Source organism: Anolis sagrei, chromosome 2 (genome assembly GCF_037176765.1).
Source record: "Anolis sagrei isolate rAnoSag1 chromosome 2, rAnoSag1.mat, whole genome shotgun sequence".
Classification (NCBI taxonomy): Eukaryota; Metazoa; Chordata; class Lepidosauria; order Squamata; family Dactyloidae; genus Anolis; species Anolis sagrei.
This window is the reverse complement of record NC_090022.1, coordinates 190,647,787-190,664,855: the sequence shown is the minus strand read 5'-3', so window position 1 is coordinate 190,664,855 and position 17,069 is coordinate 190,647,787. Positions and strand designations below refer to the sequence as shown.

Sequence of the window (17,069 nt, the reverse complement as noted above, 5' to 3'; positions counted from 1 at the left end):
AATGGTTTGGTTGGCATTGACCTTGAGTTTGGGAGTTGTAGTTCACCTACATCCAGAGAGCACACTATGGACTCAAACAATGATGGATCTGGACCAAACTTGGCACGAATATTCCTTATGCCCAAATATGAACACAGATGGAGTTTGGGGGAAAGAGACCCTGACATTTGGGAGTTATAGTTACTGGGATTTATAGTTCACTTACAATCAAAGAGCATTCTGAACCCTACCGACGACAGAATTGGGGCAAACTTTCCACACAACCCCCATGACCACAGAAAATACTTAAGGCCATCCAGTCCAACTCCCTTCAGCAGGACAAGAAAGCATAATCAACGCCCTCCTAACAGCCATCCTGCCATAGATATAGATAGTTATATATGATTCACACACAGAGAGATATAGTATGATATATTTGAAAGGGACTCCTAAAGAAGGACAATTATATGTTGCATGTTCCAGAGTAGGCAAACCAGACACTCTCCACATCAATACTGACAAACAAGAAGTGCTGTTTGCCCACAGGCATAAAGAAATTGCATATATTAGAAACCAACACTTTCCCATTACTTTATTTTCCAGGTCACCAGACTGGGCCACAGCAACGCATGGCAGGGGACGGCTAGTAGTCAAAATATAGGGTTTATATATTGTCCAAGATTTCAGGTATCCATAAGTAGTCTTGAAATGTATCCCATGCGGATATAGAGATACAGGCAGATTGACTGACTGACTGTAGTCACATGTGCCATGTCTGCATTTATCAAAGTGTTTTTTATTATCTCTATTTTGATTTTATGTCCTTTTGTGTTTATGTGTGTTGTTCTTTTAGATCAGGCAGTAAGAGCCATTTCAAAGAAGAGGAACCAACACTGTGGGCAAAGGAAGAACTAGGCAGCAAGGACATAACAAACTTCAAGGCTTTTTGGGGGCCATAGTCCTGTGCTATACTTTGAACAGTGGGTTCACTTCCCAGCATACAACAGGCATTCTTAACAAGCCCTGAGCTAATAGGGATTTTATGAGTATAATGAAGGCTGAAACTGGGACTTTCTATATACAAACTTATCACAGAGCCATCATCTTTCCTGAAAGAAAAACAAACTCTCTTCCCAGACCCCCTGGTAAAGGAGAGGAATAGAAATACATGATTATATATATAGCAGATGCAAATAATACAAGTAATTTTCTTAAACTGAACAGTGAGGGAGAGGAACAGTTGACTTCACAGTCTTGATTTAACTTTGGGCACTGAATAACAAGTGAAATGCTAATATGGTGTGTGTGTTTGCAGTTTAATCTTGAACTGAATCCTCCGAGTGAGTCTTTAAACTTTGTTGATAATCATGTTCTACCCCCAGACAGTTCTTTGCCTCCCACAGTTTCCACTCCCACAAATACTTAAACCTGAAATGGTGTCCTTGGCCTACCTACGATTGAGTTTTTGCAAGGGAGTTATTTTTCCGGAATGAACGCAGCTGCTTTCTTCTTGTGAGCCCAAACATGCTGGCAATAATGGTTAAATCCATCAAAGATTCATCTTGTTCCTCCTTGGCTGTATGTGCTACCTCCCTCCCTCCATCCCTAGCTGACAACAGCTAGCCTCATCCTACTTGCTGTAGCTGGTCCAAGTCCTTCCCACCTGGGAAGGAGGGGCTCCAGAGCGGGCATCGGTCAGCCTACCCAGTTCAGGTCCCAGTTCAAATACATGGGGTCTGGGTGCTCGCTTTGGCCTGGCTGGCTGCTGGTCCTGGCTTCCCAGGGATGGCACACAAGCATGGCTGAAAAACGTAGCTGTCTCTCCTACGGATCCGATGCTCTGACCAATGGGTTGGAACACCTCCATGGCTTAATCTTAGATGGCGGCCGTAATGGCACCATTCAGTGCCCTCATAATCAATGCTGTTTTGGCATCTGGAACCTCACGCAAGGGCGTCTCCAAGTCAAGGTGCAAGGTAAGGACCAGACAAATGCTTCCTAGGGGATATGGGTGATTGTGGAAGACTTGGATGGAAATAGCAAAGACTGGTGGGATTCTGTTGAGTAAGGACATCCAGTTTCAGTCTCTGTTACATAGCATGGCCTTGTATTTCCTTCTGCTGTGTGGATTATGTAAATGTATATTTTCTTCAAAGAAAATAAACTTCTTTAAACTACAAGAAAGGAGATTCCATCTGAACACGAGGAAGAACTTCCTGACTGTGAGAGCTGTTCAGCAGTGGAACTCTCTGCCCGGAGTGTGGTGGAGCCTCCTTCTTTGGAGGCTTTTAAACAGAGGCTGGATGGCCATCTGTCAGGGGTACTTTGAATGCAATTTTCCTGCTTCTTGGCAGGGGGTTGGATTGGATGGCCCATGAGGTCTCTTACAACTCTATGATTCTAGGTCATTAAATATACCTGGTTTCCCTAACTAGGGATTCCAACCAGCCCTGAAATACTAATGGTTTCTGTATCGACAGTATGTAATGCAATTTTTGGTTCTATCATAAAAACATGGAAAAGGTTTATGACATCCTGTAGCATATTTTGCTATAGTTTTTCAATGAATAGCTCATCGAGTCTCAACCAAGTTTCAACACAGTTTGTGGCAGCCACAAAAACAACATTTCTGAAGTATAACAACTACTTTCAAGTAGATACCGCACTGTTAAACAGGAAATAACACTTTCAAACCAGGAACAAAATTTCAAAGTCCCAAACACTTCTGGTTCCAAACATTTTGGATAAGGGATACTCAATCTGTAATGAAAAGAAGCAGTTAGAAAACACTCCAACTGGCAATAACAAACACACAGAGAGAAAGAGAAATGTCGTTTATAACCTTCAGACCAAAGCGTGTTGGTAAGTTGTGGCTATTATGGGGGAAGAAAGAGAAGGAAGGTAGTGAAAGAGCAGATACTATTAATGAGTATCAAAAGTAGCACTTCCCACCTTCCCTTGGTCATTTTGGGAATCACACAGCCCTCCAGATGTTGTAGAACTGCAGGTCCCAGCAGCCCCAGCCAGCATAGCCAACAGTGAGAAGTTCTGGGATTTGTAGTTCAACACTTGGAAGCATTCATGGTTCCTACCCCTTGCCGTGTGCAACTATTCCATACTTTATCCCTCTTAACATATTCTTTTTGAGAGGTAAGAAATGAAAACAAGAAAAAGACAATAAATGGATACTTGTGTTCAGAGGCCAAGTAAATAAAATCAGTGAATGAGGCAGAACAATGTGTCCCTTGCTGTATCAAAAAGAGGTGCATTTTTAATTGTGTTTTCTGTGAAGGTTAGTAGCTGACCCAGTTTCAAATACTAAAATGTGTTCGATTGCAGACGTATGTAAAATAAGAAAACAAATCCCTAACTAATTGAAGGTGGGAGGGTATAAGGGGACAGTAAAAGTGGGGAAATGGCTTTAACAATTTTTTTAATACCCAGATTTAAACTTCATTTGCAATTACACATATTGCAGTCACAATTTCCAAATGCAGATTGGTTATAACCACAGGCAAATTAACACATACCGAAGCCTGCAATTCTCCAATTTAAGAAACACCATAGCAGTACCCAAAAAGTGTGATTATAACTATTACAACAGAAGAAGTGAGAATAGGAATAGCAATGTATTGTCGAGGGCTTTCAAGGCAGGAATCACTGGGTTGCTATGAGTTTTCTGAGCTGTATGACCATGTCCCAGAAGTATTCTCCCCTGATGTTTCACCCATGTCTGTGGAAGGCATCCTCAGAGGATGAGGAGGTCTGTTGGAAACTAGGCAAGTGAGGTTTATATATCTGTGGAATGTTTGAGGCAGGTGTGAATGTTGCAATTGGCCACCTTGATTAGCATTTAACGGCCTCGCAGCTTCAAAGCCTGGCTGGTTGCTGCCTGGGGGAATCCTTTGTTGGGAGGTTATTATCTGGCCTTGGTTGTTTCTTGTCTGGAATTCCCCTGTTTTTGAGTGTTGTTCTTTATTTACTGTTCTGATTTTAGAGGGTTTTTAAAATACTGGTAGCCAGATTTTGTGCATTTTCATGGTTTCCTCCTTTCTGTTGAAATTGTCCACATGCTTATGGATTTCAGTGGCTTCTCTATGTAGTCTGACATGGTGGTTATTAGAGTGGTCCAGCATTTCTGTGTTCTCAGATAATATGCTGTGTCCAGGTTGGTTCATCAGGTGCTCTGCTATGGCTGACTTCTCTGGTTGAAGTAGTCTGCAGTGCCTTTCATGTTCCTTGCTTCGTGTTTAGGTAATGCTGCATTTGGTGGTCCCTATATAGACTTGTCCACAGGTGCATGGTATACGGTAGACTCCTGCAGAGGTGAGAGAATCCCACTTGTCCTTTGCTGAATGTAGCATTTGTTGGATTTTTAGTGAATCTGTATATAGTTTGTAGGTTGTGTTATTTCATCAGCTTCCCTATGCTGTCAATGGTTCCCTTGATGTATGGTAAGTACACTTTGTATGGTAAGGAAAAGTGTTCTTACCATTGCCTAGTTTCCAACAGACCTCACAACCTCTGAGGATGCCTGCCATAGATGTGGGCAAAATGTCAGGAGAGAATGCTTCTGGAACATCGCCATACAGTCCAAAAACTCACAGCAATCAAAGCATAGCAATTTTTATTTTATTGCATTATACTGAATTTCAAGGGCCCCTTCATAATCTGAAGCTCTAAATCAGCCTTATTTAGTTTGTGCTTAAATCTGACTGAGTCTTAAAAGTCATCATTTTTTTAAAAATTAATAATATTACTAAAACATTTTAGGGGAATTTCTTCGCCTCCTTTTCCTAGTAAGTGGTGGTTTACTTAGTTTGTCCGCAAATTATGTGTCGGATGCAATCACAGTGAAGAAAAGGGAACAAAGAAGTAGATAAAGAAGAGTCCAGAGACAGGAGGTATTATTATAAATGCCAATGCACATTGTACTTCTATAGGGATTTTTTTTATAGATCCCATGATGCAGTGCTGAGATTGGTTAGTACCTAGTGGAAGGCTAACGGACGATGCCAGAGATCTTCCAGTAGGACTTGAAAGTTTCCACTTAAAAACTTAAAGAGATAATGCCAGAGTTTGACAATAGTGACCTAGATGGATCATGTGCCTGACCTTTCATATCATCATCATCATCATTATTTTGTCATGTCAGGAGCAACTTGAGAAACTGCAAGTTGCTTCTGGTGTGTGTTTAATAATAATAATAATAATAATAATAATAATAATAATAATAATAATGTATTTATACCCCGCCACCATCTCCCCAAGGGACTTGGTGCGGCTTACATGAGGCCAAGCCCACAGTACATCAGTATACAAAAGCAATAACAAAAACAATCAATACAAAACAATATAAATCACAAATAAACAATAACAGTAACACAAACATTTAAAAATCTATCATATCATCATGCCAGGACTGTCCTGGAGTGCAGCTACACTATATAAATAATGCTGTTTGACACCACTTGAACTGCCATAGTTCATTGCTATAGAACAGTGGCTTTCAACCTGTTGGTCCCCAGATGTTTTGGTCTTCAACGCCCAGTTTACAGCTTGTAAACTGGCTGGGATGTCTGGGAGTTGTAGGCCAAAACACCTGGGGAGCCACAGGTTGACAACCACTGCTATAGAATTATGAGAGTTGTAGTTTTACAAGGTCTTTAGAATTCTCTGCTAAAGAGTATCAGTCCATCACCAAACTATAACTCCAATTATTCCACTGAACCATGGCAGTTAAAGTGGTGCCAAACTGCATTATTTCTACAATGCAGATGCATTCTTGTGTTCTGAGATTTCAGGTCTAAAATCTGAGACCTAGATAAAACCCCTTGTGATTTTTGCCATGCAGGACAGTGTCACAGAAGGTGGACCATAGCAATGCTCGGAATGAGCCTGTTGGAAAGGGCAACCCCTAATAATATTACCAAGCATGGTACAGCAGTGCAGAATACACTAGTTGGAAAATACACCCAGAAGGAAATGCAAAGAGACGCTGTTTTTAAGGCAGCACCCTCACACTGTGTTTCCTTCCTTTTGTCCTAATGATTGGAGAATTGGGGCCAGGCTCTGAGACTCAGGTAACCCTAGGCTAAAAAAAACAAACAAAAACCTATGGCCTGAATGAATGAATGATAATGATGATAATGATGATGATGATGATGATAGTGCTGAAGCCAGCAATATTGATAATGTTAGAAATAACACTGACACATAAAGTGGTCCTTCTTTGAAGCCTAGATTACTTTTTTCCCTTACAAGAGAAAGTCTCCTTTTTGAGATGATGGAGACCCCTTATTTCTCTGTTTTTCCCTACTCTCTCTGTCCCCCACTTTCCTCCTTCTAGGTTGCTGGATGAGCGAAGAGGACAGCTGTGATTCTCCAAATTGCGAGTTCCGGTCCGCTGCTGGCTTGCTGTCCTGTAGGTGCCGTTCGGATCTGTGTAATGCTAATATCAGCTATGTTGAGCCTGGAGAGAGGCAGGGTAAGAGGCCTGCATGGTCTGGGGTCAGTGGAAGGTCTTAGATCTTGTTTGACTGCAGGATCCATCACTCCTAACCACTGGCTTTGCTGTTTGAGGCAAGTGGAAGCTGGAGTTAAAGAACTGGAGATATACACAGGGTAGAATGGCAAGGCAGCAACGAAGGGACCCAGCGATGGGGATCCAGTCCTCTTGGATCTTTTTTGACTGCAGGGCCCAGCACTCTTAATTAACCATTGGCTTAATTGGCTGGCGCCACTTTTTTGTTGTTGTTCATGTCAGGAGCGACTTGAGAAACTGCAAGTCGCTTCTGGTGTGAGATAATTGGCTGGATGTTTTAATGTTTTACCATCCTTGTGGGAGGCTTCCCTCATGTCCCTGCATGGGAAGCTGGGGCTGACAGAAAGAGCTCATCTGCACTCTCCCCAGATTTGAACCTCTGGCCTGTTGGTCTTTAGTCCTGCCGGCATAAGGGTTTAACCCATTACGCCACCAGGGCCAGTGAGAGCTGGAGTTAAACAGCTGGAAGTCTCCATATTCCCTGTCTACTCAAACAACCAAGGGCAGGGAACTAAGTGCTCCCTAGGTATTTCCATTTGTGAGTGATCGTTTCAACCATCATGGCTCAATACTTTGGAATCATCGTTTGAGGAGGCACCAAGCTTTCTTTGGAAGAGAAGACCAAAGTCTTGTAAAACTACAACTCTCTTGATTCCATATCCTTGAGTCATGGTGGTTAAAGTATTTCAAACAGCATTAATTCTATAACATAGGTGCACACTTTGATTCCTGCAAACTGTAGCTGTTACTCATATTTGTTGGAGCTGAAGGGAGTAGGGAAGGTGGTTGGGTAGAGGGAGCTAAGGAGATAAAAGAAAGCTTTTTTCACACATCATTTCTTTCTCTTTAACTAGTTGATTTCTCTGTCCAGCCTCTCCAGAACTCATGGGAGAGCCTTTGGGTCTTTCTTCCTACATGCCATCCACAGGTGTGTTGCCTTTGCAAGAGGGAGGCAAAGCACATGAAGGCCATCTAGTCCTTCTGCAGTGACCTTGAGAGAGCAGAGATGCGATGAAACACACTAAATATCTCTGAGTCAGCCTGATAACCACACATAGAGAAGGAGTAGTTGCCTCCTCTCACCAAAACTAGCAGATCTCGGGACCAGAACATCAAAGCCAGGCTTTGAAGCTGCAAGGCCATTAAATGCTAATCAAGGCAGCCAAGTGCAACATTCACACTTCCCTCAAATAAACAAGAGTTCTTTCTCCTAACCTGGACATTTCACAGATATATAAACTCCACTTGCTTACTTTCCAACAGACCTCACAACCTCTGAGGAGGCCTGCCATAGATGTGGGCAAAACATCAGGAGAGAATGCTTCTGGAACATGGCCATACAGCCCGGAAAACTCACAGCAACCAATTTTCCATTTGTCCTACAAATCCAGCCTCCCAACAGGGACTAATGTGCAAATTCAAAGCTTGGAGCCTCCTTCTCTAAAGGCTTTTAAACAGAGGCCAGATGACCATTTGTTGGGAGTTGTTTGATTGCGTTGAACTGTATTGCAGATTAGGTTGGACGGGATGACTCTTGGGGTCTCTTCCAACTCTGCCATTCTATGTTGAAATCAGGGGGCTTCATTTATTTATTTATTTACAGTATTTATATACCGCTTTTCTCACCTCTAGGAGGACTCAAAGTGGTTTACACAAAAATAACAGCAAAATACAATGTGTTACTAACCCTAACCAAAACCCAATCAACAACATATAACTAGCATAAAATCAACAGGACAATAGAGTACCTTTGTGGATCTACATATCTGGTTCCAAGATCTGGGATCCCCATGCTATACTTTGGTAACCATAATTGAGCAAAAGCAGTACCCTATTATCACTTTTCACACACACACACACACCATTTTTAGATTTACACCTATAAAATGACAAAATAACATGATAAAAGTTTTTTTTGCAAATATTAGTACCATGCAGTCATCTGGGAGGTGTGTGTCACTGAAACACTGCACTTTTTTAGGCTAGCCCAGGCATGGGCAAACTTCAGCCCTCCAGGTGTTTAGGAATTGTGGAAGTTGAAGTCCCAAACACCTGGAGGGCCAAAGTTAGCCCATGCCTGGGTTAGACCTTCAAAAACTAAAAACGCTGTATAGACACAGTTATGTTGTATCCTGAGCTTTTTCTAAAGCAATGTACACAAAAGAGCAGAATGTTTAAGATAAGGACTGTGCTCATCCCCATGTTTTTTCTTCTTCTTTTCTTATTCCACTTTCGAAAAGGAAATTGGGATTATATTTACTTATTGAGGGAGGTAATTTAAACTGAGAAATAGTATCTGGACCAAGAGTTGCATGGCTAAATGTGGATTGGAATCAGTTGTCCAATTTCAAAGGCTTCTTTAAGAACAAATAGTATGCAGAAATCTAGTGCTGTTTTCCCTTTGAAGAAACTAGAGAGTGAGGTATTCTTTCCCTTTCTCAAGGAATATCTTTTTCCCGTGTGAAGTAGAGAAGGCACTGATAAACTGGGCTTTTAAATTGCTGAGCTGAAGGTCAAACTAACATTTGATTTTTGGAACATGCAAAGATTACAGTCCAGGCTGTATTAATTTGTTACACTGGCAAGACACATTTTGGTGCCTCAAATATTAAGCCTGTTTCTGAGTATATTTGACCTGCTGATTCAAAAAATGGCACCAGTTTTCCCCTATGAGCTTAAGTTTTTGAGATACAGAACATATGGCATATGCCACATTTCAATCTGCATGGAAAAAACAGGATATTTTAAAGTAGAGAATAAATTGACATTTTAAGCCTGAAAGAAACATATTAAAAATTAAAAGAAAAAAGTGTACTACGTGAAAATCTACTTATTTCTGACCAAAAGCACAGATTTACGATACAAACTTTCCAGTCATTCAATCCATATCTAAGAAACTAGAGAGGATGTAGTCTATCCATTGAAATGTTCTGAATCAGTGCCCCAAATAATCCCAGGAACAAGCCTAAAAATCAAGACACAAATAATATTTTTGTTGGACTATATGATTATATATATATAGAGAGAGAGAGAGAGAGAGAGAGAGAGAGAGAGAAAGTATAGCATGAGCTAAATGCAGTGCTTATCCTGAGTTTACCACCTATATTTAGACATAGAGAGGCAAAATAAAATTTAAAAACCCACTCACACAATGCATCTACACTGTAGAAATAATGCAGTTTGATTTCCCCTTTAACTGCTCACTGCCATAGAATCCTGGGATTCGTTTTTTTAAATACTGGTAGCCAGCATATTATTTGAGAACACAGAAAGGCAGGACCATTCAAACAACCACTATGTCAGACTACACAGAGAAGCCATTGAAATCAATAAGCATGTGGACAATTTCAACAGCAAGAAGGAAACCATGAAAATGAACAAAATCTGGCTACCAGGATTTAAAAACTCTAAAATCAGGACAGTAAATAAAGAACAACACTCAAAAACAAGGGAATTCCAGGCAAGAAAAAATCAAGGCCTGCTAACAGCTCCCAACAAAAGATCCCCAGGCAGTAAGCAACTAGACTTTGAAGCTGCGAGGCCATTCAATGCTAATCAAGGTGGCCAGTTGCAACATTCACACCTGTGGGTTGTTGTAGGCTTTTTGGGCTATATGGCCATGGTCTAGAGGCATTCTCTCCTGACGTTTCACCTGCATCTATGGCAAGCATCCTCAGAGGTAGTGAGGTCTGTTGGAACTAGGAAAAAGGGTTTATCTAATCACCTTTTAACAAAAGTTTGCTCGAGGTACTGTCAGGTCATTATATGCTAATCAAGGTGGTCAGTTGAAACAGTCACACCTAGCTCCAGCAGACAAGAGTCCTTTGTCTCACCCTGGTCATTCCACAGATATATAAACCCTTTTTCCTAGTTCCAACAGACCTCACTACCTCTGAGGATGCTTGCCATAGATGCAGGCGAAGCATCAGGAGAGAATGCCTCTAGACCATGGCCATATAGCCCGAAAAACCTACAACAACCCAGTGATTCCGGTCATGAAAGCCTTCGACAATACATTCACACCTGTCTCAGACAAGAGTCCTTTCTCCCACACTGGGCATTCCACAGATAGATAAATCTCACTTGCCCAGTTTCCAACAGACCTCACAACCTCTGAGGGTGCCTGCCATAGTTGTGGGTGAAATGTCAGGAGAGAATGCTTCTGGAACATGGCAACATAGCCCGGAAAAGTCACAGCAACCCTCTATTATTCTATTCGAATGGACATAGATCTGTACTATGGAATTATAGGATTGCCAGTTTAGGGAGCAACATTTTGAGTTCTCAGCCAGAAGGTTTCCATGCCTCACTAAATCCCCAATATGTTATATGCTGGAATTATGGCAGTTAAAGGGGAATAATAGCATTATAATAATTGAATTGGTTCCTTGTTGTGTGACCACCAACAGCTGAAATTCCTTCTTCTACACAGCCCTTAAATCAGTGGTTCTCAACCTGTGGGTCCCCAGATGTCTTGCCCTTCAACTCTCAGATATCCTAACAGCTGGTAAACTGACTGAGATTTCTGGGAGTTATAGGCCAAAATACCTGGGGACTCACACGCTGAGAACCACTGCCTTAAATTATAGGAGATCTGTATTGTCGAAGTCTTTCATGGCAAGAATCACTGGGGTGTTGTGTTGTTTCTGGTCTGTATGGCCATGTTCTAGCAGCATGTTCTCCTGATGTTTCACCTGCACTGTGGTGGCATCTTCAGAGGCAGACATTTTCTATAGGAGCCCTCTCTGTCAGTCCAGGGGAGCACTGCCTGCCAGCTCTCAAATGCTCCCAATGTGTGCGTGAACACACACAGATTCACTACATCATTGTAATGCCACAGTGTGGCCTTCAAATGTTGGAAAGCAATGGGAGGAGACAGGAATGTTGGCTACGGAGATGAGAAGGAGTAGGCAGATCCTTTCCCCTCCTTTAATTTTAATTAAAACATCAGAAAGAAGTCCGAAGGGAGCAGATGCTAGGGATGGGCAGAGAGGTCTCGGAGAAGGACCACGTCAGAGCACCTGGAGCTACAGAGGAGTGGCCGCGGGAAGGTTGCCCAAGGCTTTGAGCCAAGGAGGTTGAGAGTGCGCACAGCTCCTTCATGAGAAATGGGTTACAAGAGATTATTCCCCCCTCTGAAATATAGAATGGGCTGTAGCAAATCTTCCTTCACATGGTGACCTCCTCATCTTATCTCTGCAGCTGCGTCTCGGCTTGGTTCCAAGACCCTCTGGATCATCGCAGCTGTTCTTTCTCTGTCCTTCCTGGGATGTCTGGTGTTTGTAGGTACTGTGACTTTGGGGGAAATTTGGGTGAAGTATTTAGAGTAAGCTTTGGGTGGACAATAACTTGCTCTTTTTTTTGCCTCCGTGGGATTTCCGGTGATGAAAGACTGATAATGGCAATTCTGTGTTTCTTACATATTGGCAATTCTATGTTTGCCTCACATGGCAAGCCCATATGCCCAAGAGTCAGCATTGCTGACGACCCACCAAAATCACATCTCAACTAAGTTCCTACTGGTAATGTTCAGAGCTTATTGGCTTCCCTCTCCTTGCCCCTACAACAAAACTACGAGCATTGATCTTTACTGGACTTGTCTTCTGGTGATGCCTTGTGGGTAGAACAGGTTTGCAGGAAGTGGACAAGAATGATAATGGCATGAAAGGGAACACGCCTGGGGAGAAGCATCTGCTGGGGAAGTCTGGCATAGCCTCAGCCTCTGAACTCTGGAGTTTAAAATACACAAACACATTAACATGCATATAACTGGTTGTCAAATTGTGAGGCTCAGATGCTTCCAGAAATGGTTCTCCCATGCTGTGCTGCTGTTGTACCAGAGACTGCATGATGTGTGTGCATACTTCTGTTTCCAGAAAGCAAATATCTGATTCAGCACCCACAAGTCATGACTCTGCCTCTAGAATAAAAGGGACAAATATATGCTGTTCTGGTGACACAACCTAGAGTTTATGTGAAATTCCACCCAACAAGCCTATCTATCATTTTCTACCATCCTCGGGGTTTGTAGGTCCAACATTTCTGAAGGATGATAGGTTGGAAACTATGTAATAATCACAGAAATCAGGTTTCTACCTTCTTTTAAAATAAAAAGGCGTAAGTTATTAGATCATAGAGCTTTAAAACGGAGGTTGAGCAAACTGTGATCTGTGTGGTAGTGGGGGGAAAGTAAGGTTTTTAGATCTTCTTTTATACCAGTAGTAACCAAACTTTTTTTGATCAGGGACCACTTTGATCAGGGACCACTTTGACCAGGGACCACTTTGACCAGGGACCATTTGACTAAGGACCACTTGACCAGGGACCACTTTGACTAGGAACCACATGACCAGGGGCCAGTTTGACCAAGGAGTACTTTGATCAGGGACCACTTGGTCAGGAAGTGCTTTGACCAGGGAACATTTCGACCACTCTCCAACATTAGTACCAAAAGGGTTACGAATCGGTTTTTATTCATCTTTAGATTTAATTTGGGGTGCTGATTCAGAAAGATGCATTGGATAGACCACGTTGGCTCTAGTTTCTGATACAGAACATATGCCATAGTCAGCGACAGGAAATGAGTGGCAAGCAGCACAAAAGGAGCGGAAATAAAATAAAATAAATAAAGAGAAAGGAGGCTCATGGACCAAATTTTCGCCCTCGCAGCCCACTGGTGGTCTGTGGCCCACAGGTTAAGAACCACTGCCTTATACCTTGATGCTTTTCAACAATAGCAGAATGCATTTTGAAAATAAATGTACATTTGCCTAATAGGTAAAGAATGCAAGATCTGGCACATACATTGGAACAGTTGTGTTGTTGCAAGAGAGAATCTCCTTTGTTCTCTCCTAAGGTGTTGGCGTTCTCAGGTACTGGAAAGTCCCTGCAGAGTTATTTTGCACAGAAGCAACTGTGGAGCTTGCCAACGTCACTGAGACAGGCCTGGATCACAAGGAGAAGAGGAAACTGCCCAAACAAGAGCTTACAGACCTACAGTTCATTCGGGTACCATTCTGGTCATGGGAAGGATTGTGGCTTCATTGAGAGACACCATAGCTTGCTTTATTCTCTATCTCAGCAGTGTCAAAACTCCAACTAGAAGCTGTATGTGTCAGGTATCTCCTCTAGTGTTGGTAGAGCACTATCAAGGAACTGTAGGTCATTTGAACCAGGATGCTTGTACAGTAGCAAAGAATTCCCCTCTTCATCCTTAGTAGCAAGTGGTCCATTGATATGGACTTCAGAGCTTGGAAAACACAGGTCTTTTTGGATTGTAACTCTCTGAATCTCTTCTACCAAGACGGCCACTGGCAGGGTCCCAAAAATGAAAATTTCCAAGATCTGGATCCACCATGTCAGTAGTTCTCAACCTTCCTAATGCCGTAAACCCTTAATACATTTAATCATGTTGTGGTGACCCTCAACCATAAAATTATTTTCATTGCTACTTCATTACTGTAATTTTGCTACTGTTATGAATAGTCATGTAAATATCTGATGCACAGGATGTATTTTCATTCACTGGACCAAATTTGGCACAAATACCCAATATGCCCAAATTTGAATACAGGTGGGGTGGGAGAAGATTGATTTTGTCATTTGGAGTTGTAGTTGCTGGGATTTTAGTTCACCTACAATCAAAGAGCCTTCTGAACTTCACCAAATATGGAATAGAACCAAACTTGGCACACAGAACTCTCATGACCAACAGAAAATACTGGAAGGGTTTGGTGGGCATTGACCTTGAGTTTTGAATTTGTAGTTCAACTATATCCAGAGAGCACTGTGGACTCAAACAATGATGGATCTGGACCAAACTTGGCACGAATACTCAATGTTCCCAAATGTGAACACTGGTGGAATTTGGTGGAAATAGAACTTGACATTTGGGAGTTGTAGTTACTGGGATTTATAGTTGACCTAAAATTAAAGTGCATTCTGAACTCCACCAATGATAGAATTGGGGCAAACTTCCAACACAGAACCCCCATGACCAACAGAAAATACTGTGTTTTGTGATGGTCTTTGGTGACCCCTCTGACACTCCTTCGCAGTCCCCCAAGGGTCCCAACTCCCAGGTTGAGAAACACTGCTCTACAGGCAAATCTAGGAAACATTTGGTCTTGCAGACATTCTGTCTTACTACTCCCATAATATTTTATCATCCAGTTCTTTTTTAGGAACCCAGTTCCCCACTGTCTTCTATGATTTTACTAGAAAATGAGCAGAAAATCTAGCTTGAAATTCAACCCTCTTTTCACATTCCACAGGGAAGAGACACATGCAGTTTGTAGATGGCATGCCACATGGGTACAGAATTTTAAAAATCCCCCCACATTAACAGCTATCTATGCTTTTACAGTGTAAAGGAATAGTAGAATCTAGCACTCATACTTTGCTCTAAAGATGCTTCTATGATATAGAATTAATGCAGTTTGGCACAACTTTAACTGCCATGGCTTAATGCTATGCAATCCAGGGATCTGTAGTTTGGTGAGGCACCAGAACTCTTTGGCAGAAAAAAAAGACTTAGAAATGACAATAACAAGAATTCCATGGCACTGAGCTATTGCAGTTAAAGTGATATCAAAGTGCATTAATTCCACAGTATAGTTGAACTCTAAATAAGAAGGGGCTTATAATCTTTCTCATAACTCTTTCCTTTCAGGTTCTGCATGAGGGACAGTTCTCCAGACTGTGGCAAGGATCGTTCCACCAGCAGCCCATAGCCATCAAAGCCTTTTCCCCTCTGTGCCGTCGGCAGTTTATGTCTGAGTGGGCCATGCACAGCCTTCCACTGATGAACCATGACAACGTGGTACGACTAGTGGCTGCTGGGTATGGGGAACCAAACAAGGAACATGGTGGTCTCCTGGTGCTGTCGCTGTACCCATTGGTGAGTGCCACACTCAAGGGTGGCAAAATTGTTCAGTTTGTGCACAGTTAGCAATTTTTTAACATGTGGGCAGGCTCGTAGCCAGGATTTTGATTCGGGGGGTGCTGAGTTTGATTTGTTGGGGGGGGGGGGGCTGAGGATCTACCCTAGCAAACCTTTTGTGTCGTTACCCCAATAGCCCCATGTATATGGGATATATTAAGCATGGTGATCAGATCATGATATGAATAAACATAACAGTTTAAATAATGTACCAGTAAGGGCTTCTCATGGACCACCCTGAGAATTTCGGGGGTGGGGTGGGGGGTGGGCTGAAGGATGTCTCTCCCTTATCTGGGAATCCAAAATATTCCAGAAACTGAAATATTTTGCCATCAGTTGCCCATGTCTGTCTTTGGGGAAAGGGGGCCAGTTACACATTCAGTGCCCACTGAGTTTTCACTCAAAGAGCCCTGATGGGGAAAGAGAAGGGAGGACTCTGGATCTTGTAGTTTCACTCACACAAGACTCCTGTAAAAAGCCATTTCTACACTTGCCTGCCACCAACCAATTGTGGCATGTCGGGATGTGAGTGGTCTGGAAATAGGCCACAATGTCGAGCATAAAATGACCCAATTGGTAGTCACCTGTACTCAGCTGAAAGAGAATGAAAAAGACAAGGGGTGAGAGTTTCCTTCCTTCCCGGCTACTTGCAAATACTGGTATTCCTCCCTCAAAAATTCAAAATTTGAAGAAATACAGGTCCCAAGCATTTCAGATACAGGTTTCTCAACCTGTAATGCCCATGTTGCACTATTTCCACAGTCAAGGCTGATTTTTGTCAGGTACACTTGGAATTTGAAACTCTCTTAACAGATTTCACTGTCCGACATGCTCATTTGCTCTTTAAAAATGGACAAGCTTTGAGGCCCTAAAAATATACCAGCAGTTTCTGATGCAATTTCAGAAATGAAAGGAAGAACAAGTGGCAACAAGATCTGGTCCAGTCTTCTTTGTGCTGTGAAATCTGATTCACACATGGAAATCCAATTAATATTGCAGCCATAAAATGATGAATGAGTTTGACAACCATCCCTGGCTCATTTTCCTCATAGCCTACACCAAGCTGAGTCCCATGATTGGGAAATAGGCAAGGTATACATGAAAAGTTGTTGTTGTGGATGGTGATGTTGTTATTGTTATTGTGACATTATCTTTGCAGGGATCCCTGCGAAATTTCCTCAGCCAGCATATTTGTTCTTGGGAAATTACTATCCGGCTAGGATCTTCCCTTGCCAGTGGCCTTGCTTTCTTGCATGGGCAGCAGTGGAAAGCAGGTAAGATCCAACAAGTCATTGGATGACAGATTGTATTTATATGCCAAGATTTTTTGCATTGATTAGCTGATTAATATCACTGCAAAGTGATGTGTGAAAAGGTCTTTGTTCACAGGAGACAGACTTGAACCTCTTGATGAATACGAACGAAGACCCAGCTTGGTTGTCACCCAGTAATAATTCCTGTCTGTAAATTTGGATTTAAATTCCTTAAAATGCCACTGACACAATCCCCCAACTCTCATTCATTATGGACACATAAGCTTTTGGAAAGGTATGACTTCCAGAGAAGAGCAAAAAAATCATTCGAGTGAATTTTCTCTTTAGTGGT

General features: G+C 42.1%; 1 protein-coding gene across 1 annotated transcript in view; it reads left to right on the top strand.

Moving 5' to 3' along the window:
• The first annotated feature begins 1,708 nt into the window (after positions 1–1,708).
• AMHR2 (anti-Mullerian hormone receptor type 2) overlaps positions 1,709–17,069 on the top strand; it is a 37,949-nt gene continuing 22,588 nt past the window's right edge. Inside the window, exons 1-6 of the mRNA XM_060762850.2 lie at positions 1,709–1,955; positions 6,329–6,466; positions 11,726–11,809; positions 13,380–13,531; positions 15,195–15,422; positions 16,624–16,738. Coding sequence (XP_060618833.2) covers positions 1,709–1,955; positions 6,329–6,466; positions 11,726–11,809; positions 13,380–13,531; positions 15,195–15,422; positions 16,624–16,738 — 964 coding nt within the window. The remainder of the gene's footprint in view (positions 1,956–6,328; positions 6,467–11,725; positions 11,810–13,379; positions 13,532–15,194; positions 15,423–16,623; positions 16,739–17,069) is intronic.